Source organism: Letharia columbiana, assembly GCF_014066305.1.
Source record: "Letharia columbiana isolate WasteWater2 chromosome Unknown Sc0000077_s0, whole genome shotgun sequence".
NCBI classification, from domain to species: domain Eukaryota; kingdom Fungi; phylum Ascomycota; class Lecanoromycetes; order Lecanorales; family Parmeliaceae; genus Letharia; species Letharia columbiana.
The window spans coordinates 69,804-94,050 of record NW_023501122.1 but is presented as its reverse complement, the minus strand read 5'-3'; the positions used below and the strand labels follow the sequence as shown (position 1 = coordinate 94,050).

The window sequence follows — 24,247 nt, the reverse complement described above, 5'->3', positions numbered from 1 at the left end:
GAGTGAAAAGCTGCAAGTTTGGCAGCATGCACCCCACAAGGCTCGATTCCCGCTTTACCTTACTAGATATTATGCGCCATGAATCCTAGATCTCGGGTAGATTGAGTTGGCTCGCAAGGTCAAGTTTCATCCTTGAATGAGGGTGTTTACTTTATGCATGATGATATACTATGACATGTTCGCTTAATTTTCCCCCTTTTCCAGTTTTTCATTGGGAGACGGCCCCTGCCCTCAGAAGCCTCTTTATGAAAAAAGGGCCGTTAAGAAAAACAGATCGGACGAAGCTCCGCGGAGGGCGCGGCATGGAATGGATCACCAACATTTTGACTTTTTAGCTGCCAAGAGTTTTGGGAGGAACCATGCAAGCCAAGTGAGGGGTACCAGGGAAAATTCGAGAAGCCTACTCCGTAGCCGACGTCAAAACTTGCTCATTGTTACATATGCATAATGTGGGAGGTACACATCACTTTCGTCATTTGCTTGTCTAAGTAAGAATTGGTGATAGTAATCGCATGGATATGTAACGTAGCTTCGATCATTATAGAATTCTCAACATGCCTGTCTCCACCATGGGCCGAAAAAGTGCAGACAACTTTGATGGAAAGAAAGCATACCAAGCACAGGAAGAAGAAGGAGTCCCATTCGTAAGTGTGCCGGATGTGTTGTCTCTGAGAGCTGTAGATTGACAACACTGTCCAGTTCGACGATGGGCGAGAGATTGAGTTACTGCACTTCGTATACGGTCATCCGTCAATAGAAGAGATTCGAAATTCTCCACAGAGAGTGCTGGAAGCCATTGACGAATACGGTCGCACCAAGAAGTATCTCATGAACGTTGGTAACGATAAAGGGAAGATCGTTGCAGACTTGATTGCGGAGCGGAAGCCTCAAGTAATGGTAGAGCTTGGTGGATATGTAGGGTACAACCGTGTAACCATGATCCCGGCTGAAAAATCCATAGCCAATTTCAGAACGGCGAGTCTGACTGTTGAGCAGGTATTCTTGCATTTTGTTCGGGGACGCTGTGAGACAAGCGGGAGGCAGAAGGTATTTCAGTCTGGAAAGGAACCCAGAATTTGCGGCTGTGATCATGTCGCTGGTAGACCTGGCGGGTTTGAGTGACACGGTCAAGGTCGTCGTGGGTTCCAGTGCCGACTCGATCAAAAGACTCCACGCGAGTGGTATCCTCACGCAGGTCGACCTAATGTTCCTCGACCACTATAAGCCAGCGTATACCACTGATCTTAAACTTTGCGAGCATTTGAAGCTGGTGACTCCGGGAGCGGTTCTTGCCGCAGACAATGTCATCAAGCCAGGCAATCCACCATACCTAGAATACGTTCGGAGCAGTGTGTCAAGTAAGCAAAAACAGTACGAGTCTGGTGAGACGAACGGAGTCGAAACCACTGGCTTTGGAGACAGATGGAAGGATCAATATAAAACCCGCGAAGGGGAAGAAAAGTTGAGCACGGAAATTAAAGGGAATCCGAACTTGATATACGAGAGCGAGCTTGTCAATAGCTACGAACCGACAGGTGTACCGGTACTACTATCGAGCAATGTTTCATCCAGTGGTGTCCGCTAATTGGTAACAGGACGGTATCGAGATCACAAGATGTATTGGAGAAGTCGAAGTCGAAGTCGAGATGAACGGAAAAAGGAATGACTTACGGCAATCTTAGCCATGGAATGACATAAAGTAGCACTGTCCATTGCTCGATTAGAGCCAGCTCAGTGGTGATGAGATGCGTTCTTTCCAGGCACTGAAGCACGAAGGAAAGACAAGGAAAGTCAACATTCAAAGCTGGTGGTAGAGGAAATGAGAGTGTTGCGCTAGCTTGCTTTTCATCTCATCAGGTTTCTTCGACTCTTGCTCATCGCAAAGAGGTCAAAAACGTTATCACTTGTCATGAAAAGAAATAATTGCGTATACTAAAGTTGCAGGCCCCCGTAGCAACATTAGTGATTTCCCCACCCTCCAACTTTACCCTGCTCCCCACTCGGAAAGCATGCTACCCATGACGATGGCGGTCTCTTGCTCACCACCATTGCTCTTTGGCCTCAAAGCTTGGATCTTGGACCCAGGATAATATTTGAGCAATGACTCCTACGACCTACAACGTCGCCGTCATCGGCTATGGCATGTCCGCTAAAGTAAGTCAGACCCACAGCCGTCAACCAATTGCCCGTCAAACTCAAGAGGTCTTCTCCCATGCTGATTCCCACTGCAGGTCTTCCATATCCCCCTAATCCAAGTCATTCCAGAGTTGAAGCTCCACGCCATCGTCCAACGTACCCCACAGTCCCACGATGACGCCGCGAAAGACCACGCAGGCATCAAGAGCTATCGCTCAAGCGAAGAGATGGTCCAAGACTCAGATATTGACGTCGTGGTAGTTACGACAGCCCCAACAAGTCACTTCGAACTCGCCAAATTAGCTCTTGAGCATGGCAAACATGTCGTCGTTGAAAAACCTTTCACACCCTCCTCGAAAGAAGCAAGCGAGCTCATTGCCATTGCAAAGAAGCATGATCGGCTCCTCACCGTCTACCAGAACCGCCGATGGGATACCGATTTCCTGACCCTCTCAAAGCTGCTGGAGCAAGGAACACTCGGCCGCGTGGTGGAATTTGAGACACACTTCGACCGACACAGACCTGAGGCTCCAGATCCTGCGAGTACCTGGAAGGCAAAGTTCGTACCTGGTGGAGGGGCGGTGTACGATTTAGGGACACACTTGATAGATCAGGCAGTAGTGGCTTTTGGCCTACCGGACAAAATCACTGGATTTGTTGGGTCCCAGCGGGAGCACAATCCTGGGAAAGTTGAGGACTCGTGTACTGTACTGCTTCACTATAGTAACTCCGGTTTGCTGGCAACCGTGAAAGCTGCGGTGGTGAGTCCAGAGGTTAATCAGCTACGGTACTGGGTGCGGGGGGACAAGGGAAGCTACAAGAAGGTGAATTACTTACCCTGTCTATGCGTGCCTTAGCTCGATGCTAATTGACCCCCATTCAGTTCCACCTCGATCCCCAAGAGGACCACCTCAAAGCAGGCAAGAAGCCTGGTGACTCCGGTTTCGGCGTCGAATCGAAAGAACGCGCGGGCAACTTGACGACCGTACAAGGCGGTCAGCCTAAGACGCAGACGCATGCCAATATCGAGCCCGTCACATACAGCGCATTCTACAGCAAATTTGCCAAGGCATTAGCTGGGCAAGGCGAGGTGCCAGTGAAGCCTGAGACTCCAAAGGATGTCATTCGCTTGATCGAGCTGGCAAGGTTGAGCTCGAAGGAAGGAAGGACACTGGATATCAGAGAACATTATGCGGAGATAGATGGATAGTACTCTATATAGAGTAAGCGTAGGCAGAGTACAAAGTCATCCATCATCATTCGCATCTCTGCACTTCTCTCAGAGATGTTCTTAGCGTTTGTATCCTTATTCTACCGGTGAAGCTACGCGACGTGAAACACGCAGCGTTGAGATCCTGCTCATTTCCGGTGGCGACAGCATTGACTGATTGATTGATTAAGTCATACTGGACATCCTACCGGATAACCCGCGGGCTTCTCAGGCGTCAAAGGCCCAGCCAGATACATCGTCCTCCAGGCTTCCCAGACCCGGAATGGATGCCTCCTCTATCTAACACAAACCCTTACGGGCCCTACGCCCCCACATGATGATGATTGAGCCCCCAGAAACCCACTGTGCGGCCGCACAAGCACCGAAAGTCCCCCGAAAGTCCACTGTGCGGCAAATTTCACTAACACCTGCTGTAAGAGAATGAGATGAAATGATAAGCCAAGTCCGAAATGCTCATAGGGGCTACGAGCTAGCCTGGTGCCCCCAAGAGCGCCCCATTAACCATGCAATTTCCAACTTGCCGTCTCCATGTATCATTGACAATCTCGAGTGCCATGAAAGCAATGCGTTCCTATATCCAGTAGACGTTCTCGAGTCATCAAACAATACCGGTGTCGTAAAGAGGTGTCAATTTGCCCCATGCATCGATCTTGAGATATGTGTGACGCTAGGAAACTTCTAAGCGATCTTTCCTGGTGGCTCCAAAAAAAATTGTGAAATCACCAAAACTGCTCCACACGTGAAACGCCCAAGAAATTCATTTTCGACCTAAGTACAGAAGACAAGAGGCTGTACATATCACAACTCCCATAGCATTTCCCAAGCGACGTTGTTGTCACCTCTCCGCGAGAGCGTAACATTTCTCTTGCTGCTTAGGCTTCAGCCAATCGATAAGGCCCCACCAGCCCACCGACATTCCTACCGCAACCGCATCTTCGCCTTCTTCACTTTCTCGACACCTCACCACCTACTACCATGGTATCTGCCTCGAAAGCAGCCCGTCAGGCCAAACGCGCCGAGGATGGAAAAGACAAAAAGAAGACCGCAACTTCGAAACTCTCCTCCAAAGCAGCCTCACAGAATGGATCTTCAGCCTCTTCTGTCAACGGCGATGAGACGCCACCCCTACTCGACGGCGATGGCAACGCCTTACCCGATGACGAGCAACCCGCAACGACGAATGAGAAGATGAAGGATGTGAAGAAGCTAACGGATCAGATGGACAAGCATGGCTTGTCGGATCGTGTCACAACTGGTGTGCTGGCATCGCTGGCTACGAGTCGGGATGTGAAGATCAACTCGGCATCGCTTGTGTTTCACGGCAAGGTCTTGATCACTGACACTACCCTCGAGCTCAATTATAGCCGCAGATACGGTTTACTGGGAGAGAACGGATGCGGGAAGTCTACACTCTTAAAGGCAATCGACAAGCGAGAATACCCAATACCAGAGCAAGTCGATATCTACTTGTTGAATGAGGGTGCTCCCCCAAGTGACTTGGGAGCGCTGGAATGGGTTGTGCGAGAGGCAGAAATTGAGATGGAGAGGTTAGACAAATTGGCTGAAGAGATCTTGGAGAAGAATGGGCCCGAGGATCCTATCCTTGAAGATCTTTACGAGGCATGTCTACTTCAACGCTCTCTTCTTGGGTATGCTAATGTCAATAGCGAATGGAAACTATGGACCCCTCAACCTTCCAAACTCGTGCCTCCCTCATCCTGACTGGCCTCGGCTTTAACAAGCAAACGATCCACAAACGCACAAAAGACATGTCCGGTGGATGGAGAATGCGTGTAGCACTCGGCAAAGCTCTCTTCGTCAAACCCTCCCTTCTACTCCTCGACGACCCAACAGCACATTTGGACCTCGAAGCCTGCGTATGGCTGGAAGAATACCTAAAGAAATGGGACCGTACCCTCATCCTTGTCTCTCACTCCATGGACTTCCTGAACGGTGTCTGCACGAACATGATCGACATGCGGATGAAACAACTGATATACTACGGTGGTAACTACGATTCATACATTAAGACTCGCTCAGAACAAGAGACCAATCAAATGAAGGCGTACGCGAAGCAACAGGAAGAAATTTCGCACATCAAGAAATTCATCGCATCTGCAGGTACGTATGCCAACTTGGTTCGACAAGCAAAATCAAGGCAAAAGATTCTCGACAAGATGGAGGCGGACGGGTTCATCCAGAAAGTAGCAGAAGATCGAGTCTTCACCTTTCGTTTTGCCGATGTCGAGAAGCTGCCACCTCCAGTCCTCTCGTTTGACGACGTGACCTTCTCCTACTCCGGTAACGCGAAGGATGACCTCTACAAGAACCTAGACCTTGGTGTGGACATGGACAGTCGAACGGCTCTCGTGGGTCCCAACGGTGTCGGGAAATCTACACTTCTCCGCCTCATGACTGGCAAGCTGTCACCTACCAACGGGGTCGTTTCAAGGCATACCCACTTGAAGCTCGGCATGTACAGCCAGCATTCCGCCGAGCAACTGGACCTGACAAAGTCGGCTCTGGATTTCGTGCGAGATAAGTACTCAGACAAGAGCCAGGATTACCAATACTGGAGACAACAACTTGGCCGATATGGGCTGTCTGGAGAGTCACAAACAGCATTGATGGGAACATTGTCAGAGGGTCAGAAGAGTAGGATCGTATTCGCTTTGCTTGCTATTGATGGGCCGAACATGCTGTTATTGGACGAGCCTACGAATGGATTGGATATTCCCACAATCGATTCGCTGGCAGATGCCATCAAGGCATTCAGTGGTGGCGTTGTGGTCGTTTCTCACGATTTCAGGTATGCCTCTACCCTCTCTCTTGCAGTGGGGTTGAACGCTAACAGTGGCATTTCAGATTACTTGACAAGATCGCCAAAGACATCATGGTCTGCGAGAACAAGACGATTCGACGATGGGACGGCAGCATTGGCGAGTACAAGAACTACTTGCGGAAGAAGATGGTTACGATGGGCCAGGTTTAGGCCTGCAAATCCTCGACAGGAGGTTGGGAAATTCATCCGGATGGTTTCGGTCATCGAAGGCAAAGGATAAGTCTACGTCTCATTATGCAGTACAGCCTCACAGCGAAGTTTTGCATGTGAGCCGCATCATCGATGAAGCATGGGCTGCACAATCATAGAGGCGTTTAGAATGACAGGTTTCCTTATACCACCAGAAAAGTCCTTCTTCATGAGATTCATGCACACCGTACTGCTCCATGCCAGGATGTGTTTCCACACCGGTATTACTCATTGCATCCCCGCAGAAAAAAACTCCACCCTCCACTCCATCTCCAACCAGCCTGCAGAATCGCCACCCACGTCTCTGCCTTTGCTGTCCGTTTCAGCAAGAGTGGGCATGTGTTCTCAAGAGACACTTCGAGCCCAACGACACCTGTAATATTCCCGGCGTAGACTGAGCTCGACGGTCCTCCTGCCTCCATAACGATTGTTATAAAGGTGTCAACGCTTACTGCGCCAATCCGATTCTTCGCCCGATCTAGCAATGACGGCACTCGACCCAACTCTTTCTCTGCCCCATACCTTATCTCTTCGATCACGCTTTCTGAACAGCCGTGGGACACTTCCCCTCGCGACCTCGATCCGTACTGTCAGCGCTTCCGTGGCCTTGGGCTCCAATTGAAGAGGTAATTCTCGTGGTGTGTAAGGATGCTCATATTTCTTGCTATGAAATTGCTATGTATGTAACCGTGCTAGCCATATGTGGCCGAGCAAGTAGCCACTTCCACAAAGCACCCCCTTTGAAAAGCGAGCTACCATGCGAGAACAAAAAAAAGCTGATGAAGTGCATCGTCGACCATATGAGCTACCTCGGCCTCCCCTAGCAGGAAAACAAACCAGCGTAGTGTCGTGAAGTCGTTGGCAATTTGCCGGAAATAGTAAACCAAATAACCCGCAATTCCATAGCGAACTGGCCATCAATCAAGGCTTTCCGGCTTGGCCTTGTATGCAGCCTTCAACTCCTGCTGATGGCCTAGCAAGTAGCCACTTCCACAGCGGTGCCTCTGACCCGCAGATTTTTGACGAGGTGGTATTTTCTCGTGGGGCAGCTTATTTTTTTGTGATGTGCCTCTCCATCGTTCCAGAACCAAATGCCGCTTTCTTTTCGGCCTTGGTCTCATGTTCGGGCTCGGCCTGTGATATATTCCCAGATGATTTGGTAATTGACGTGGTTCGCTGGAAGTGCGGCAGGCCTGCACCTCCACACAAAGTCCAGTTCTTCGGCGTGATCTGGCCGGTATCTGACATTGCGCCAGTCGATACTGTACTTATTCATGGTTTCGGACAGGTCGAGAGCTGCCGTTCCGACGGCCGTTGGCCATACCTCTCCGCCTTCCGCGAAGCGATGTGACGCTGATCTGTACGTGTGCCATTGTTGAGGCGGAGATGTGGACTCGGAACGCATCGCTTGTCTGCTTTGGAGCCCTCGAGGTACATGGCACGTTGACTTCGGGGGTCCACGCAGATGTTTAGACCCGTCGTAGACACCTTTTCTTTCGCCTCTGTATTTGTCTCCGGGCCCACGCTTCGCCAATGGTAGGGATGGAACAAATCATCGCCACAGAGTGAGACGACGATGCGCCTTATTTTAGAGGCACGGTCCCGGTAGTGAACAGCACTCGGAACATCACCAACAGTAGTACCCGATGCTCTGCAGAGAGCTTGTAGTACGTAGCGTTGGAAAGATAATTTCGAGAGCGGACTGTAAAACAAATTGCAAATGAGAAATGTTGATGATGTTCATTTTCGTATTCACAACTCAAAAAAGGAGTCCTTCGGGCAAGAAGTAGGTGAATGACGAGTCGTCACAGGCATGCGGTGATGACTTTCCCGTGACGAAGAAACAGGTTTCCCGAGAAAGTAGATTCTTTGGTTTGAAGAAAGGACGTCTTCTGGTGTAGAAAGTGTTATCCTGGTAGAAGAAAACTTCTGGTGTGAGAATAGTCTCTGGTGCGGAATGGTGAGGATGGTGGGTGAACACAGGAAAGCAGGTGTTGCTACCAATTATTAAGATTACAGATATGAGAAGTAAGCATATACTCCGGGAAAGTAGTTTCACGACGAAGAAGAAAGGTGTTTCTTTGCATGGTTGTAGTTGATTGATTGATGTCTCCAGAAAGCATGAAGAAACGAAGAAAGTAAGCTACGCCAAGTCACGGAAACGTAACAAGTTGCCCCCTTCTTGTAAAAGCCATCCCGTCCTCGGGCTTTTCCTCAAGCTAGGCCGGACCTGAGGCAGACACCGACTGGGGAAAGGGAAGGCATGAAGGTCCAGGAAAGGCGACTGAGGCAGACACCGGACTGAAAAGAGGGAAAGGGAAAGCATGAAGGTCCAGTGCAAGCGTCCCAAAAGTCTCAGGCAGGGTCAACAGGGTGATCTCCTCTTGACGAGAGATCAGCGTCGAACGTATTTACTGTCTGAGCGTACGTCACCACGTATCAAAACTTGGGAAAACATTCCCAATGGAGGATCTTCTTGCATGCTCGAGGAAAAATGGGAGAAGCAGACTCAACATATCCTATTTTCGTTCGCTGACAATCACACCCTCTGCTATCCACGGGTCCTGGACTGTGTGTTCTTTCAAAGCGACTCGCTCAACAGACTACCCTCAGACGAGTATGCCAACTGATAATGAAATCTTCGATTTGGCGTCGATGATACTGGCTCCGTGGCACTGGAAACCCCGATCTGAATCATGCAATCAAGGACGTCCATCGAATTTTGAATGAGGATATAACGAAACTTGCATAGGCAACAGAAAGAGCATTGAAAGAGATACGTGTTCGAGAGAGCTCTGTAGCTGTTCACAGGGCTGACAGCCCGCAAGGCAGGTGCTGGCCGGGTTTCCATCTTCCAAGCTTCTTTCATATGATCAGATATTCCAGTATCGACGGCTTGGGGGGCGGAGTTTCTGGGGGCGGAGAAGAGCTTGTAGATTCCGACATCAAAGAAGCGAGAGAATCGTTGCTCTTCGCAGTAACAAGCTTGCTTCTCTGATGTGCTCTAATTGAAATCTCGAGCTGCTCCGTCTGGCTTCCATTTGGCATCAGCTGTGATGCAATCAGAAACTCGGTCTTGAACTCCTTGAACGTTTATAGAATCCTAGACTCGCTCTAGATAAGGGAGAGGACACGAGGAGAACTTCAAGCAACTCGTCGCTTTTGCTGGGGTAGATACCCAGTCATGACAACTCGCTTTGTGTCAGCAACTCCGAGATGACGGGTCTGAAGGTGTCGGGATTTCTTTGCGGAGACGTTGGGGAGACAGAAAATGTGAGCTCTCTGTAGGCTTGCATGACATGATCGATTCACCTCGTCTTACCGTCCGAGAATTTTGAAGAAGCACGCCACTGGTATCTCGGTGAGTGTCGATGCAACAAGGAGACATTATTAAGGAACCAGCGAGAAGAGAAATAGGTATATTCTTCGAGCAGTGAAAATAGTCGCAAGGCATGAAGAAAACAAATTCACGAAGAAAGGTAATTCTTTGATTTGTGTAAGTTGGTTTTTCCATGAAAGCTATGGAAGAAGAAGAAGAAGAAAGCTACATCTCGCCAAGTCACGCTAAGAACGTAACAACTTGCCCCCCTTCGTGAAAGCCGTTATCGTGCTTGAGGCTTTTCGTCAAGTCAAGGCAGGATCGAGTCTCCTTCTTCCACGATATCGATTCTACAACTCGTGGTAGTAACGTTCCAGAGGATTAGGTCCTCCCTCACTTCCATCGGTTACTTCACTTCCATCGGTCAGACCTTCTTCCAATTCGTCCAGGCCCTCTGGCCTATTATTTTCGTCGCCAGTCCAATTATGCTCTTTGCAAAAAATCCAGCGCTTTCTTCAGAGCTTGTTCTCCTGAACTTGGGTTTTGCGTAGGGAAGGAATGATCTGGCTTCGGGACAGAAAGGTGGAATCGGAGTCGGGACAGGAGTTGAAGAATCCTGTTGAATATCTCCAGCCTTCTTGGAAGTCTAAGCTCGTTCGATCTCACAGCGGAGTCAAATGCAGTTTCTAAAGTCATGGTGTTGAGCTAAATATGGAATTCAAAAGCCAAGTGATGGGCAATTCTGCGGCTTGTGTTGAGCGATGCCATCTTCACATCGCTCCACTCGTTCGCTAGGTCTGACATTGGCCAGTTGGCTGATCTTAGTACGGCCAGATTCAATTGGCCTCACTAACAGCAGAAGATTCACTCTGATATATTTCGCTTTCGTAAAACCTCCGTCTGGTATCAGCTTGAACTGATCAAGCGCAACTGCAAGAAGATATGCTGGATGTGGTTGGTATGTTGACTTGACGTGATTTTTTGCAAAAGGTCGAGGCATTGTCGCGGCCTACTGCGGTCGAGGAATCGACCCGATCTGTTTTTGGGGAATCGAATGTCATGAGCATGGATAGATCCCGAGCGACTGCCATGGAGAGAATTTGGCTTTACAGAAGGCTGATGTCCCAGTCGACGCATCGCATTCAGTTTATGCAACAGAACTTCCAGCCGGTTTTACATCACCCTTTATATTTGTGCCCTAAGGTGAAGTGCTTGCTTCCATGCAACTGTATTTATATTTTGTCTGATCTGAGTTCCCTCAATTAAGAGCTGCTCTGTATCCTAAGATTCTTGGAATGCACAAGTGTATGCATGTCAAAGACTGTCCACTCTCTGCGTCATGACCTGTCTGAGCGCTCCAACGGGCTCATCGGGTAAAAGGTTAGACAATGTGGTGGAGATGGCCGCGTTCGTGACCTTGGATATGTTGTCACACAAGTTCATTATTGTCCTCTGATACACTGCCCGCTGCATACTGATAATGAATGACGGGATTCTTTGTTTGACCCTGCTATAGGCATCTTTGCCAGTCTCGCCAGCTAGTTCTGTCATAGATAGCACCATTTCAGTTGAATGATAGCATAGCCAGATGCCACATTGATAGATGTCGCTATTGCGATCAGCAACAATGAGTAATCAATCCGGCGGCAGGAGTCGCCATCTTGTCAGCTTCGATTCTTGTAGCTTTTCACTCAATAGAATTCGGGTTTTGGTCAGAAAGAATTCAAGCCTCTTGACGTGCACTAGTAGATGCTGGTTTGAAGTGTATTTATCTTCGTAGACTCCTCTCAATCACTAGGTGTGAGCTTCCGGTGGCTGCTTGGGACAATCTAGAGACTAGCACGGTTTGTCAGAATCATTTAACAAATGAGAGCACGATGTATCAATGGAGAGCGACTCCGACACTCCTCGAATGACCAAAGTGTAGACGTGAGCGGGCCACGAACAGCTCGGGGTTTTTTTAATGAAGCACAGGCGGGTGATACGTCACCGTGACATGCAACAAAGAGGGCAGAAATTTGTCGTTGACTGATGATGAAGGATGGAAAGAGGAGTAAGAAATCGTAAATGCTGAGAATAGAACTCTGGAATGTGAATCGGGGCTCCCGACACCGGCTCTCTGCGTTGTAAAACAGCAGGTCTCTAGCTAAAGAAAAGGTATACACGACTCAGATATAGGACGGACGCAATTTTCACTGCGTGCTTAAGTGAAGCATCCAGAGTCAAAGAGAAGGAGGCGACAGCTCAACTAATTCTATTAAGGCCATCATGTCAAGATTTGTTTAAGACAGGCTCCGAAACTGAAGTAGACTGCCGACGATGGCGTTGGCGCCAAGGCAGAAGCCCGTGTAGCATCCCCGCCATCACTAACCACGAGGTCCTCCTGCTCCTACAAGTACAAACCCTCAGGCTCCCCCTCAGTCTTCGTCTTCATCACTCTTTCTCGTGCTGATCTGAAGTCTGCCATCTGGACCCTCATCCTGCGCTCACGGAGGGCCATCAGTCCAGCCTCAGAGCAGATGGCTTTGATGTCAGCGCCAGAGAGGTCATCTTTCTGGTTGATGAACTCGTCAAGCTCGACGTCGTCGTTTAAGGACATCTTGGATGTGTGGAGGGTGAAGATCTTCTTCTTAGTATTCTCTGTACACAGATTAACACTGTTGACGATGGTGAAGGGAGGAGTAGAGTAAAGGCGACCTACGGTCTGGGTTCTCAAAAAGGATTTTGCGGTCAATTCTTCCAGGGCGAATGAGAGCAGGATCTAACGTGTCAATCTTGTTGGTGGCCAGAATGACCTTGACATCTCCTCTGTCATCAAAACCATCCAGCTGGTTGAGCAACTCTAGCATAGTCCGCTGCACTTCACGCTCTCCTCCAGATGTTGACTCGTAACGCTTTGTACCGATGGCATCGATCTCGTCGATGAAGACAATCGAAGGTGCGTGCTCGGCGGCGACCTGAAAAATTTGACGAACCAGCCGTGGCCCATCACCCAGGTACTTCTGAATGAGTTCACTGCCTACGATGCGAAGGAACGTAGCGCTGGTCTGATTTGCAACGGCTTTGGCGAGTAAAGTTTTCCCGGTCCCAGGTCCACCATAAAGTATGACACCTTTTGGCGGCTTGATCCCCATCTCTTCGTAGAGTTCCGGATGCAATAGTGGTAGCTCGACAGCTTCTCGTACTTCTTGGATCTGTTGCTCAAGTCCACCGATGTCTGCATATGACTCCGTAGGTGCCTTGTCTAACTTCATGACCGACACCAACGGATCCGCGTCATCCGTCAGGACACCAACCACCGAGACTGATTTATGATGTAGCAAGATGCTAGCTCCGGGCTCGAGAAGGTCCTTGTCGACGAAAGACATGATGGAAACGTAGTACTCAGGCCCAGTGGCGCTGGAGACGATGGCGTGGTCATCGTCAATCATTTCCTCCAAATTGCCGACGCCCATCGGGCTGCCTCTCATATCATCAACACGACTCCTTTCGTCGGCATTCCTATCCAAAGCATCGGAATCTCCACCTGCTGATGCTGGAGTGGCAGTGTTCTGTGCCTTTGCTTTGCGTATTCGCTCTTGATTCTCTACATATTCCTCTTCAAGTAGAAGGTGGTCATGTACACGTTGCATCCGTAGGTACTTCAGCTTGCACCGAGATGTAGGATAGATGACTGGTAGCTTGGTTGATGCATTTGGACCAGCGGCCTTGCGCTTTCTTCGGCCGATACGCGTCGTCGGAGGTGGAGGCTGTTCATACTTGGGCTTGTCCTTCTGTGATGACCAGAATATTAGCTGGACTCCAGCATCAGTATGGAGACGCTGAGCACTCATACCTTTTTGTCCTTATCATCCTTACCATCTCCACCTGGTGGAGCACCACCGAGACCAGAGGTATTGTTTCCCTAGATGGACGTTTCATCAGTCGCTGTTTGAATCGCCGCCATGAACACCGAACGAGCTTACCATGACAAGTTCAATCAGATATGAGTCAGTCAGGTATGGGCGATGAAGGCTGAATGCTCGAGATGTATTCAAAGAGCTGTCCAACAAGAGTGGTGAGAATAGTGAGGCGATAGTGGATGGTAAACGTGGACAAGTGATGATGAGAGCTTGGCTTGGCAATTCTGCGCAGCTGGCGATCTTTGATCTGATTGGCCAACAAGCTTTCTACCAAGAAACTGCAGCCTTACCAACGGCAATGATTCTGCGATGCAACTCTTCACTTCTCGGATTCCTTTATGTGAATCATACTCGCTCTCAGAGTGAAGCTACTACTCAACCCGAACTTACACTCTGATGCTTTCTCGCCATTGACTCACCACCACCACGCTGTGCTATCTTCCGCAAGCTACCTCTAGATCTCCGACTCATCTCGAGACTGTCACACCATCTCTTTGTCCATCTCAAGGTCGACATTGACGGCACAAAGAAAATTTGTCTTCACAGACAGAGGTTGCCTACAGGTCTCACAACACAAAGCAGCCTTCGGGCGGAGTCGCTACAATAACTTTGTTCAATTTCCAGCCATCTCTCCTCGTTATAAACCCATCTACAACTCGCCTTCCACAAGCTCATCTTCACATTACCTCCAGCCATGTCATCCAGCCGTACTCGCCGCATTGCAAAAGAAGTGGCCGATATCCACTCGGACAATCTCTCAAACATAAAGGCAGATCCAGTAGGGAATGGAGATGACCTGACCCATCTCAAGGGCTCCTTCAAGGGTCCACCTGGCACACCATATGAGGGAGGCACATATACGATCGACGTCAAGATACCTAATGACTACCCTTTCCGGCCGCCAGTGATGAAGTTCGATACAAAGGTATGGCATCCAAACGTTAGCAGCCAAACGGTAAGTGAATGCTCTCCTCCCATTATTTTACAAAGCCGAAGCTGACAGACGGACTGATAGGGTGCCATCTGCCTCGATACTCTCTCCACTGCTTGGTCCCCCGTCCTTACCGTTAAATCTGCTCTCTTGTCCCTTCAATCCCTTCTCAGCACGCCAGAACCCAAAGACCCACAGGATGCAGAGGTGGCCGGCATGCTGACGAGGAATCCGAAGGAATTCGAACGGGTTGCCCATGAGTGGGCTGTGAAGTACGCTGGGGCACCGAAGAAAGAGACTGGGGAAGGTAGTGGTGGCTCCAAGCCGGAGACAGCAAAGCAGAAGCAGAAGAGGTCGAAGGAGGAGGAGGCGGCAGAGAGGGCTGCTCTGTATGTTCACCCCAACGTACTGGCCGCAGGTGCGGTTGCTGATATCTACAGGTACGGGGGATATAACGAACAAATGATCAACCGCTTCGTATGGATGGGCTTCGACCTCGACCGGGTGGTCTCAGCCTTTGACTACGTCGGCATCGATCCCAATGATGGGGAGGATTACGAACTGGAGGAGGCATACATTGGAGATATCACAGCTAGGCTTTTGGGCGAGCCATAGCAGCGAGTGCTCAAGGTTTCTGCTGCTCACGCATGGTCTGGTGTTAGGATAATGGCAAGCCTGCTACCGGGAATGAGATTGAAGCTCAGGATTTGGAGCTATGTATAATGACACCCATCACTTGACTGTTGACATCCCGGAGTCTCGTCTAATTACGACACGTACATTCTCCTGGGTGCATGCCTCTCCATGCTAGATACCATTCAATGAGATATGATTTGCCACTCCCCAAAGTCTCTTGTTGCCCATCTCTCTTGGCATGATCAACAAAAGATACGCACAACGAGATCAATTAGGCTTCAAGCAAAAGATTGCTGATCACAAACTTCGTTGTCCGTGCCCAAATATATACTGCGTACCTACATTAGTCGCTCACAACCTCTCAATCTCTAGCGTGGGGTGAGAGCCGTTACAAAGTTGCAACCCTAATAAATACCCGTAGAGGCGTGACGCGGGAGCCGTAATGCGGGGAAGGCGCAAATGAATTTCTTGGCTTTTCCTTTTCTTTTCCTTTCCTCGAACCCTTGCCTCTCTTCTACGGCACGGCACAAGCGACTAGACAACTGACCTCATGCGCAGGCATCATCTGTTGAACGACATACTCTCATCACGCTACCCAACAATGTTGCTGTACAGTTCGCAGCCGGACAAATTCGCTCCGCGCTCCTCGCATCTCGCGTCGATCACGAGAACCGCTACATTCGCCCCTCCAGCCCTCGAGCCGAAATCCGCTGTCTTTGGTCAGCAGCTACTGTTGTACTGCCGAGGAAAAGACCGCCGATGACTTCCACTGGGAAGACGGAAAAGCAAGAGATGCCGTACGAAGCGTTCGACGACGAGCCTGCACTCGGTGGACGAATTGCGACAGACTTCGACACGCACGTTGTGCCCACCTTCATCGACCGAGGCAACAGAGGCAATGCACGAACACGAGGTCTCGGCTCGATCCTCAAGCTCGGGCAAAAAATCTCAACATCGTCCTCGTAGTCTTCTACGTGCTCTACATTCTTATCGACGTCCCAAGCAACTGGTTCGTTGAATTTGTTGGCACCGGACACTACTGCCTAGGACTCATCAGTCGTCATCGGTTGGGGAATCGTAGGAACGCGTCTAGGCACTGTCAAGAGGTATCGCGGCCTTATCGCTGCACGGTTCTTCTTAGGATTCTGCGAGGCAGGCTTACTTGGAGCCCTGGTCCTCTATCTAATGATCAACCATTGACATGAACTGCTGTGCCGCTGGGAACGTTCTACTGCGCTGCACCTTTGGGTGGAGCCTTTGGTGAAACTTTTTGCCTCTGGATTGGCCAAGATAAGGTTCGGTGGACATGTTAGATTGTGGAAGATTTACTTTGTGGAAAGATTTACTTTGTGGAAAGATTTACTTTGTGGAAAGATTTACTTTGTGGAAAGATTTGCTTTTCGGACAGATTTACTTTTTGGAAAGATTTACTTTGTGGTAGGGCTAGCATGGTGCTGTTCTTCATCCCACATACGCCTGAACGAGCGACGTACTTGACGGAGGAGGAGAAAGCTGCGGCTTCTTTTTGCATGAAGTTCCATGCCTATGGAGGTAGCAACAAGTCCGACTCAGAATTTGAAACGTTCCCATGGACGTGGGCTTGTATGGATGTTGTAAAGCGGATACGGCATCTCTGTCATAAGATCTCCTTGTCATTATTACACCAATCTACGGCTTCTGCCTTCTTCTTCCAGTGGGTCTTCATATGTCTTGTGGCTGATCAAAGCAAGGTTGAGCTGAAAGACCCGCGGAGCATTCGGAGTTTCGTGAAGAGTCTTGAAGCTGAAGCATCAGCTCTAAAGAGATCTCGGATTAGAGTAGCGTCATTGCACAGCTCTCTATGATCCCGCCCAACACATGGGCCTTGATTGGGTAGCAGAACTTTCAAGAGTAATGCTCTGCACATACCTGTCAGACGAAAGTAAGGCGCGAGAGCCAATCGTGATAAGGGTTGCTCACTTGCATTTGTTGGTTACACAATGCCTTTTGTTCCTGCAAGGCCCCGAATGCATCATGGACAGTGATTGGCTTACACTGATCATCCTGCGCATTACTGACTCAAGCGTAGAACTTCCTTCGTCGCTGCAAGTCATTCGAGACTGCGCCATGTTGCAAGACTTTCAGGTGAAGTGGCGGTGTCCTGGGCGTTACTGACTCAAGCGTAGAACTCTCTTCGTCGATGCCGGTAATTTGAAACTGCGCAGTGTTGTAAGACTTTCAGGTGAAGTGGTGGTGTCCAAGGCGTTCTGTCAGGCTCTAGTGCAATCATAGGCTTGTACCAATCGAGCCGCATCTGCAATATGTGCAGGAGTTACAGTAAGCAAGGCTCGCCAATCATCTCACCCTTGATTACTCGAACCTTACAAGGACTGGGTGTGGGCTGGCGATCGATGCTACGTTCATCGCAACTTTTACTTGTTTGCGAGGCGATGCGTAAGCGAGCCATTCTTTTGGTACGGCTGCTTGTAACTGATAAGGACCTCTAGGCCTCGCTACGTGACGGAACATCCCATCAACAAAGAAAACCTCGTACGGAGTATCCTCTCCGATCTTGTCTGCGGCTAAAAAAAAATATGCTAAATAGGAGAACATGAAGCAGGCTAACGGCGAAAGGCTTGCCGAGCACCACGAGAATAACCTTGAACATCGGCATCCCAGTATTCAGGTACACCATTCAGCTGAGGGCTTCACGATCATGGAGCAGGCTTTGCCGGCAGTGTACGGGACCACTACCAGACTGTCGGGCTTTGATGTTGCATTCTCAAAGTTCGGCCGCCGCCCCAAATAATCGATTAAACATTTGAATAAAAAAGAAAGAAAAAAAACGTCCCGAATGGTGTCCAATTAGGGAAGTGGCTATCAGTTCGAATTAGCCACCCACGAGCACCCACGACATTAAGCATTTCCACGATATGGAGGGTACTCCAAATAAGCTCCTAAATTCCGCTGATCCTTGTCCGTATCTGTCCGGCCGAAGCAACCCGGGGGTGATGCTACAGCTGATTTGAGAAGAAAACGGGGTCCTGCAGGTGAGCTTATGATACATGCATATGCGTATGCAAGTCAGCACGGGATGGCGCATTTTAGCCAGTCATATACCAATAGATTACGTACCCCGGCACGTTCTATAATCAGTGGTGGCTTCGCGCTTGTCGCCTCTTATCTTTTGACTTTCTCGCTGCGCTCCTGTCTTGTTAACTTGTTCCGTTCAGCGTTTAGCCAACTGCTGGGCCGCGATTCAAGAGTCGACCCACTGTTTCTCACTTCTTTTTTATGTTGCAGTATTTCCATTCTTTTCCTCCGGCATCTTGCATGACACTGCATACACCAAGCCAGATGAGGCCGAGTCTCTCGAGTCTCATCGCATCACAATTGAACAATGCCTTGGTTGGACGCGGAATTCAGGGAATGGAGCTGTCAGACGGGCACAAATGGGTTTCCAGAGAGTCTACGTACCTTTCGCCGCTGCGGGTCCTCCAAGTTCCTAGGAACAGCGCCAAACAAAAAGGCCTCACGCAAGCCAGGCGTGGGGCAGACTCAAACGGTCTGCTCTTCAGAATCGAATTCCACGAAATCGCTCTGTCAGTCACTCGCTTCTGCATTATCGAACCAATGCCAGATGAGATCAACGGCGTGCCTGCGCCGACATTATTCTATGGGTCCAATAGTATCGGCAAAGGCCTTGGCTCTCGTATCGAGACTCGAGAGCATGCAGGTCTGCAAGTCGACCTTCTCGGACCCTAGAAAGCATACTAGCTTCTGCTTGCAGGATCGCTGATCTGGAGCCCTTGTAACTCTTACGGCCATGTCGGCACTTTCCCACCACGGTACCTTCCCAAGACCTCACCATGTCCGGCACCGCTTCATCTGGACATGATTTCCATTGGTGCTCCGAAAAAGAGTGGGCCAAGCTATGCGAAGAATTCAACCACACATAACATACCCACCATGACTCAACAAACAGGTCATAAGACAGCTAGACAAGGGCTAGAAGAAGGCAGGCCCCCCAGATCTCTACTAACAAGCACAGGACCTCCGCCATCAATCGTTAATTCAACACTCGCTGCAACCTCACAACACCCCAGGACCAACTCCTCAACAACAACTTTAACACCAACACCCAGTGAATACTCCCCCTCATCACCTCGACCATGAAGACCTTTACCACCCTCGTGGCTGCCTGTGCAGTTCTGTACTCAGTTTTCTGGTAAGTACAACATCTCCGTTCCTTCATACAATCAAGCATCTTTCTAATTAGCCCCAGTCCGGTCGTTGCTGGCCCTCTACCTGAGATACACGCCGAAGGCCGTCAATTCGACTCACGCTTCGCTCCTATTGCTCGCCCCGTGTTCCCTCGCAGCTATTGGGACAACGTCACGGCGACCGACACGACTCCAGCCCCAAAGGCGCATAAACGCTCCTACCCCGCCGGACCCTCAGCGTCCGCCTACGTCTTCCATGCTAGACACTTCGGCCCAGAGGCCTAGGTAGATGGGTCATTTGTCTCAACGACGAGGACCCCGGAAGCTCCCCTGAGGGTCGAGCAAGCACGACAAGGTATCCCTACTACTAGGACACAAACTAGACGGACATTGGGTGAAGACGGCGTTAATGATAGAGGACGTTCCCTTTTTGTGATGAGATCATGATAGATCGCACTGATTTTATGGTGGATGGGGCGGGGATGGACTGGGGCTGTTGCCAACGAATCGCCAGCTGGGCCGCTCTTATTTTCCTCTGGGGGTTGGGGGTCTTCGAATTTCTGACACTGTCGTTAGTCCAGAGTTATCAATGAAATTGACGCCAATCCCTCATAAATATCAAAAATCTGCCGCTCCTTGATTTCACAAGCCGCTCTGGCTTCCGCTTCTTTGCTGTGCCTGTTCAACCTGTTGGTTTTGGGCGCCCTAACCCTACACTTTCTACCTGACAACACATATCGCGTCGTTTTGATTGTATTGCGACACAAGTATCAAGAGCATTGTTTCTAGCGTTCGCGTCCATCTTTGACCTTCTCACAATTACGGGGGTTAAGAAAGAAGACAAAGCAGGAACGGTGCTTTGTCCAAACACAATCACATGCCAACAATACTTTTGTTCCCAATCTTGTCTACAAAGACAATGTTCCCAGCGCCATCGATTCCTTGCCTCTATAAGCCCTCCCTTTTCCCCTCGTCTCCACTCACTTTCCAATCAACCTCCACAATCTCAAGCCTCTCACCAATCTCCACCCAGAAAAAAAACCCCATTCAACCGCCGGAAGCAACGGAACCAAGACAAACCACACAAAACGAGCGACGATGCATTCCGCCACCCTAATCCTTGCCCTCGGCTTCACTCTGGCTTCAACCACCAGCGCCGCTCCACTGTCGGGTCCACTCTTCACAGCCGTCAGCCGGGTCCCCGCGAGCACCGCCACAGGAGCGGCCAACGTCACCGCAGGTGAGTTCCCCAAGCACCAGCACACCCCCGACTGTAAGCATAACTACAATGCTGCGAAGCACAACGTCACGGACCACAACAAGACCACCGAGGCTACGGGCCATGCTACCGAGGGAACTGATGACGAGCGTGCTACTAGAGCCGTAGGCAATCCGTCGCCGTACCCGAGCAGGTTTAACGCAAGTGGTTACGCGCACCCCCACGCCGTTCAGGCACACAACCACACGGGCGACTACTGCGACCACCCTACCCACCACCATCACCACCACCACCACAACACCAGCACCACTGACGCTACCTACGACAAGCTAATCCACTCACCCAAGACGATGAACGCGAGTGCGAACCCATCGCGCCCCAACAACGGCAGCACCACCACCACCACCGCTGGCCCGCGTCGCCCGGACAAGAGATCGGTGCCGATGACGCCCAGGGTCGACGTGACGGTGTGTCTGGGGGCCGAGTGCAGGGATACGGCCGTTGTGACGGCGGACGTGGACGGCGCCGGCGAGCTAACGGGTGTGGTGGTGGGGGCCAAGGACGGCGGGCGCCTGGGCCGGCGTCAGGAGATGGACTTTTCGTACGAGGAGGTTGCGCGGCAGATGTCGGGGGCAGGGATTGCCGGGGGGGTGTGAGGGTGATCTGGACGGGTGTGGTGGGTAGGGGGTTTTTAGTTCCGTTGTTTTGGGGGGGGGGATGCCTGATGGTGCTTCGCTTCTGGAGAGGGTTGGTAGAGTACCTAGTCGGGATCGATAAATATAGACAGTCTTGTTCGCTTTCCGCACCACTATTTTCCCCTTTCCTTTCCTTTCCCTTTTCCTTCGATCTGCGCTACGATAGGTCTGTCCCATTCGGTGGATTCCCGTTCCAGTGTGGTGGTGTGTAGACATGTCATTACGGTTGTGGCAGACTCGCCAACGGAAAACCCTCCACCTCTGCCCGTTGGCCTCTCGATCCCTCGATCTCCTTGCCCCCAATCCAGGGCGAGCAAGCGAAGTTTTTGCGAATGGCCGTTGCGCCACCGGCGCTGGCCCTGGAAACCCGTCCTTGCACTCACACTGCTGCCGAGGCCATCGGAGGATTTCCAAACACCGCCACTTTCAAGCCTCGGGCTGAAATGTCCCTGCCGTCAGCAAATGTCACATGTACCCCTTGCAGCGCAGCTATGACCTTCTTCTCACCTCACCTCCCCAATCCAGCGCGGAGAAGCGAGATTGTCCTTTTTTTTTTCATTTTCCGTGTTTTTGGTTTTTGGGACGAAGGATGTCGCGGAGGATTCTTGCCTGGATCCTGGAAAATGCCTCAGGTGCTAAAGAGGAAGAGGAAGGAGGTCGACAAGGCCTTGTGCATGAACGAGCCTTATGCATGTCATGCATACATTCGGCGCTAGAGCGAGTGCGGTCATAGTCTCTTCGGGTTTGAAAGAATGCGAAGAGAGAGAGATGGTGGCTCGCGTAATTTTGAATCCTTTCCTGATCTGGGCATTCTTTCTTTTTTTGGCCCTGCATGATGCATGACGCATGATTTGCTATTTTCCCACGCAAGGTCCCGGTCTTTTGCATGAAGAAAAAAGGAGACTATTGATTTTCTCGATTCATATATAAAGTAGAGGCGGTGTGCCCGGAAGCGGGATGTCTGGTTTTCGTCACTATTCGTGTTTGGTGGACTGTTGAGGAAAGAGACGGACGACTCTTCTGCTTTGTTTGCTGACATGAGTCATGACTTGCTGCTTTTCTTCCAGCTTGGCAACGGTCAGCACACCCACCAACCTAGGTGCTACATCTATCTTTGACAGAAAGAGACAGTCGTCGAAGGAATGATCCCGCGTGTGACTAGTAAGCCTCGCTGCCTTCCTGGCGCGTGCCGTTGATGGCGCCACCCTGGTGTCTCCTCTACCTACTTGCTACAGTGGTGCATTTTCCTGCATTTTCCTTCTATCCGACCTCGCTCTACTCTCCTATATCCGACCTGGTCTGTCCAATTCTGCAATTTCCAGTGCCGTGGTAAACCCACAATAAGCTACGTTTATCGTTTTGTTCGTATAATTTTCTCTCACGCCTATCGAGACTGCTCCATGTTCGGATCTTCGATGATCCAATATTTGCTGTTTTTGCACTACGATAGCCCCATATCCTCGTACGACGACCCTGAAAATTGCAGCGATGCGCCTCTCCAAACTTTATGCGACATTTCCATCCTCCGCTTCTTCGGCTGTGAGAGATGGTGGGGTAGAAGAAACCCGATGTGAGTGAATACTTACACATGCCCTCAACGATAGGTTCGAACAACTTGGAAAGGCTCGTTGGAGTCTAGAATTCGTTGGACCCTTGCGCGACTTTTGGCAATGCCGTGAAGGCTTCTTCCTTCGGTGTGGGGGAAAACTACCCGGCAACGATCGGATAGGTGTATATGCTCTTCTTTTGAGATAGACCATGTCTAAAGCGCCCATTTTGATTCTCGTCATGTATCAGCGAAAAATTGTCCTTTCCGAGACACCCGTCCACTCTCGGTGAATTCTCTATCCCGAAATCCTCAGAAGACACCACGAACGAGGTATCCGCAGAGCGAAGTGAAGCCATCAGCCGACAGAGCACCTCTGCAACCCACCCGCCTCCCATGCATCTCCACACCCTCCTCATCAACCTAGTTCCCCTCATCATCCTCATCGCCCACATCACCACTCCCCTCGCCCAGCCGCTAACCAAACGCACCAAACCCTTAACCCTCTCCGGCCTCACCCTCCGCGCCATCCACCCCCTCGCCACCCTCCTCCCCCTCCAACTCGCCGCCTCCTCCCTCGAAGCCTTGTATGCGACCCTCCACCACACCGCCGCCGCCGCGCTGTCCGCGAACCACCTCGCCGCCGCCACCCCCTCCTTCACCCTGACGTACGGCGGCGTCTTCGAGATCAGTTTCGTGGCGGCCGGCGGGCGGGCGGTGCCGTGGGCGTTTGTGCGGGATTTCGCCCTCGTGATGCAGGTCTTGTCGGGGCGGGGGTACACGGGGTGTTATGATCAGGGCTACTGGGACGAGGGGGGGGAGTTTGGGGTGTTTGTCGGGTTGAGGCTCCTGGCTCCGTTGGGGTTGAGGGCGCGGGTTTGAAGGGGAGGAGACAGGGGTTGGTGCTGGCTGGCTGAGGATGTGAGTGAACGAATGAACGATGGGCACTACCGAATGCGGAAGGGGATTTCTTGATAGCACCGTTCCAAAAACTTTTCGATGAGAAAGCGGAACCCATTCGTTCACGTCTCTTTTCTGCGAGTGAGCATACCAGGCTTCAAGCACCTAGAACATCGGATTCTAAATGAGACATTGCTCGTCCGTCGACCGTAGACACGGTAAGATGGCGCGCTGAGCCGTGATGTCTCTCTCCAAGAGCGAGTCCTGTATCCTTGGCTTGCGGAATCACGAGTGAGCCGATGAAACAATTCCCGGGCTTTAATAAAGAGGAAAGAACTTCACTCAAATTTGTCTACGCACTCACGCATCAATTAGCCAGCTGTTACCTTCGACGAAGAAGGCATCATCTTAACTACCGGCCGGGTATAGAAAGAGACCGCTGAGCTGAGTGGCTGACGAACTCGTAGGAACGCTGCGGACAGGTTGTTCTTGAATCTTC

The 24,247-nt window shown here is 50.6% G+C and overlaps 11 protein-coding genes across 11 annotated transcripts; 10 read left to right on the top strand and 1 right to left on the bottom strand.

Moving 5' to 3' along the window:
* Positions 1–554: 554 nt before the first annotated feature.
* HO173_012298 (uncharacterized protein) lies at positions 555–1,682 on the top strand (the record flags this gene model as incomplete). The annotated part of the gene is made up of 4 exons (XM_037314170.1): positions 555–644; positions 700–920; positions 997–1,543; positions 1,596–1,682. The coding sequence occupies 4 exons, from the start codon at positions 555–557 to the stop codon at positions 1,680–1,682; spliced, it is 945 nt and encodes a 314-aa protein (XP_037158945.1).
* Positions 1,683–2,100: 418 nt separating this feature from the next.
* On the top strand, positions 2,101–3,346 carry HO173_012297 (uncharacterized protein; the record flags this gene model as incomplete). The annotated part of the gene is made up of 3 exons (XM_037314169.1): positions 2,101–2,154; positions 2,232–2,960; positions 3,020–3,346. The coding sequence occupies 3 exons, from the start codon at positions 2,101–2,103 to the stop codon at positions 3,344–3,346; spliced, it is 1,110 nt and encodes a 369-aa protein (XP_037158944.1).
* Positions 3,347–4,342: 996 nt separating this feature from the next.
* Positions 4,343–6,359, top strand: HO173_012296 (uncharacterized protein; the record flags this gene model as incomplete). Its single annotated transcript, XM_037314168.1, has 3 exons — positions 4,343–4,987; positions 5,035–6,176; positions 6,233–6,359. The coding sequence occupies 3 exons, from the start codon at positions 4,343–4,345 to the stop codon at positions 6,357–6,359; spliced, it is 1,914 nt and encodes a 637-aa protein (XP_037158943.1).
* A 5,747-nt stretch (positions 6,360–12,106) lies between these two features.
* Positions 12,107–13,685, bottom strand: HO173_012295 (uncharacterized protein; the record flags this gene model as incomplete). The annotated part of the gene is made up of 4 exons (XM_037314167.1): positions 12,107–12,357; positions 12,419–13,490; positions 13,553–13,621; positions 13,683–13,685. 4 exons carry the CDS (start codon positions 13,683–13,685, stop codon positions 12,107–12,109), a joined length of 1,395 nt encoding a protein of 464 aa, XP_037158942.1.
* Positions 13,686–14,313: 628 nt separating this feature from the next.
* HO173_012294 (uncharacterized protein) lies at positions 14,314–15,165 on the top strand (the record flags this gene model as incomplete). Its single annotated transcript, XM_037314166.1, has 3 exons — positions 14,314–14,574; positions 14,635–14,939; positions 14,991–15,165. 3 exons carry the CDS (start codon positions 14,314–14,316, stop codon positions 15,163–15,165), a joined length of 741 nt encoding a protein of 246 aa, XP_037158941.1.
* Positions 15,166–15,424: 259 nt separating this feature from the next.
* Positions 15,425–16,152, top strand: HO173_012293 (uncharacterized protein; the record flags this gene model as incomplete). The annotated part of the gene is made up of 2 exons (XM_037314165.1): positions 15,425–15,520; positions 15,745–16,152. The coding sequence occupies 2 exons, from the start codon at positions 15,425–15,427 to the stop codon at positions 16,150–16,152; spliced, it is 504 nt and encodes a 167-aa protein (XP_037158940.1).
* A 482-nt stretch (positions 16,153–16,634) lies between these two features.
* Positions 16,635–17,974, top strand: HO173_012292 (uncharacterized protein; the record flags this gene model as incomplete). The annotated part of the gene is made up of 3 exons (XM_037314164.1): positions 16,635–16,879; positions 17,673–17,715; positions 17,771–17,974. 3 exons carry the CDS (start codon positions 16,635–16,637, stop codon positions 17,972–17,974), a joined length of 492 nt encoding a protein of 163 aa, XP_037158939.1.
* A 548-nt stretch (positions 17,975–18,522) lies between these two features.
* Positions 18,523–18,930, top strand: HO173_012291 (uncharacterized protein; the record flags this gene model as incomplete). Its single annotated transcript, XM_037314163.1, has 1 exon — positions 18,523–18,930. One exon carries the CDS (start codon positions 18,523–18,525, stop codon positions 18,928–18,930), a length of 408 nt encoding a protein of 135 aa, XP_037158938.1.
* Positions 18,931–19,337: 407 nt separating this feature from the next.
* Positions 19,338–19,673, top strand: HO173_012290 (uncharacterized protein; the record flags this gene model as incomplete). Its single annotated transcript, XM_037314162.1, has 2 exons — positions 19,338–19,393; positions 19,451–19,673. The coding sequence occupies 2 exons, from the start codon at positions 19,338–19,340 to the stop codon at positions 19,671–19,673; spliced, it is 279 nt and encodes a 92-aa protein (XP_037158937.1).
* Positions 19,674–20,486: 813 nt separating this feature from the next.
* Positions 20,487–21,263, top strand: HO173_012289 (uncharacterized protein; the record flags this gene model as incomplete). Its single annotated transcript, XM_037314161.1, has 1 exon — positions 20,487–21,263. The coding sequence occupies one exon, from the start codon at positions 20,487–20,489 to the stop codon at positions 21,261–21,263; it is 777 nt and encodes a 258-aa protein (XP_037158936.1).
* A 1,439-nt stretch (positions 21,264–22,702) lies between these two features.
* Positions 22,703–23,730, top strand: HO173_012288 (uncharacterized protein; the record flags this gene model as incomplete). The annotated part of the gene is made up of 2 exons (XM_037314160.1): positions 22,703–22,872; positions 23,100–23,730. 2 exons carry the CDS (start codon positions 22,703–22,705, stop codon positions 23,728–23,730), a joined length of 801 nt encoding a protein of 266 aa, XP_037158935.1.
* Positions 23,731–24,247: the final 517 nt, after the last annotated feature.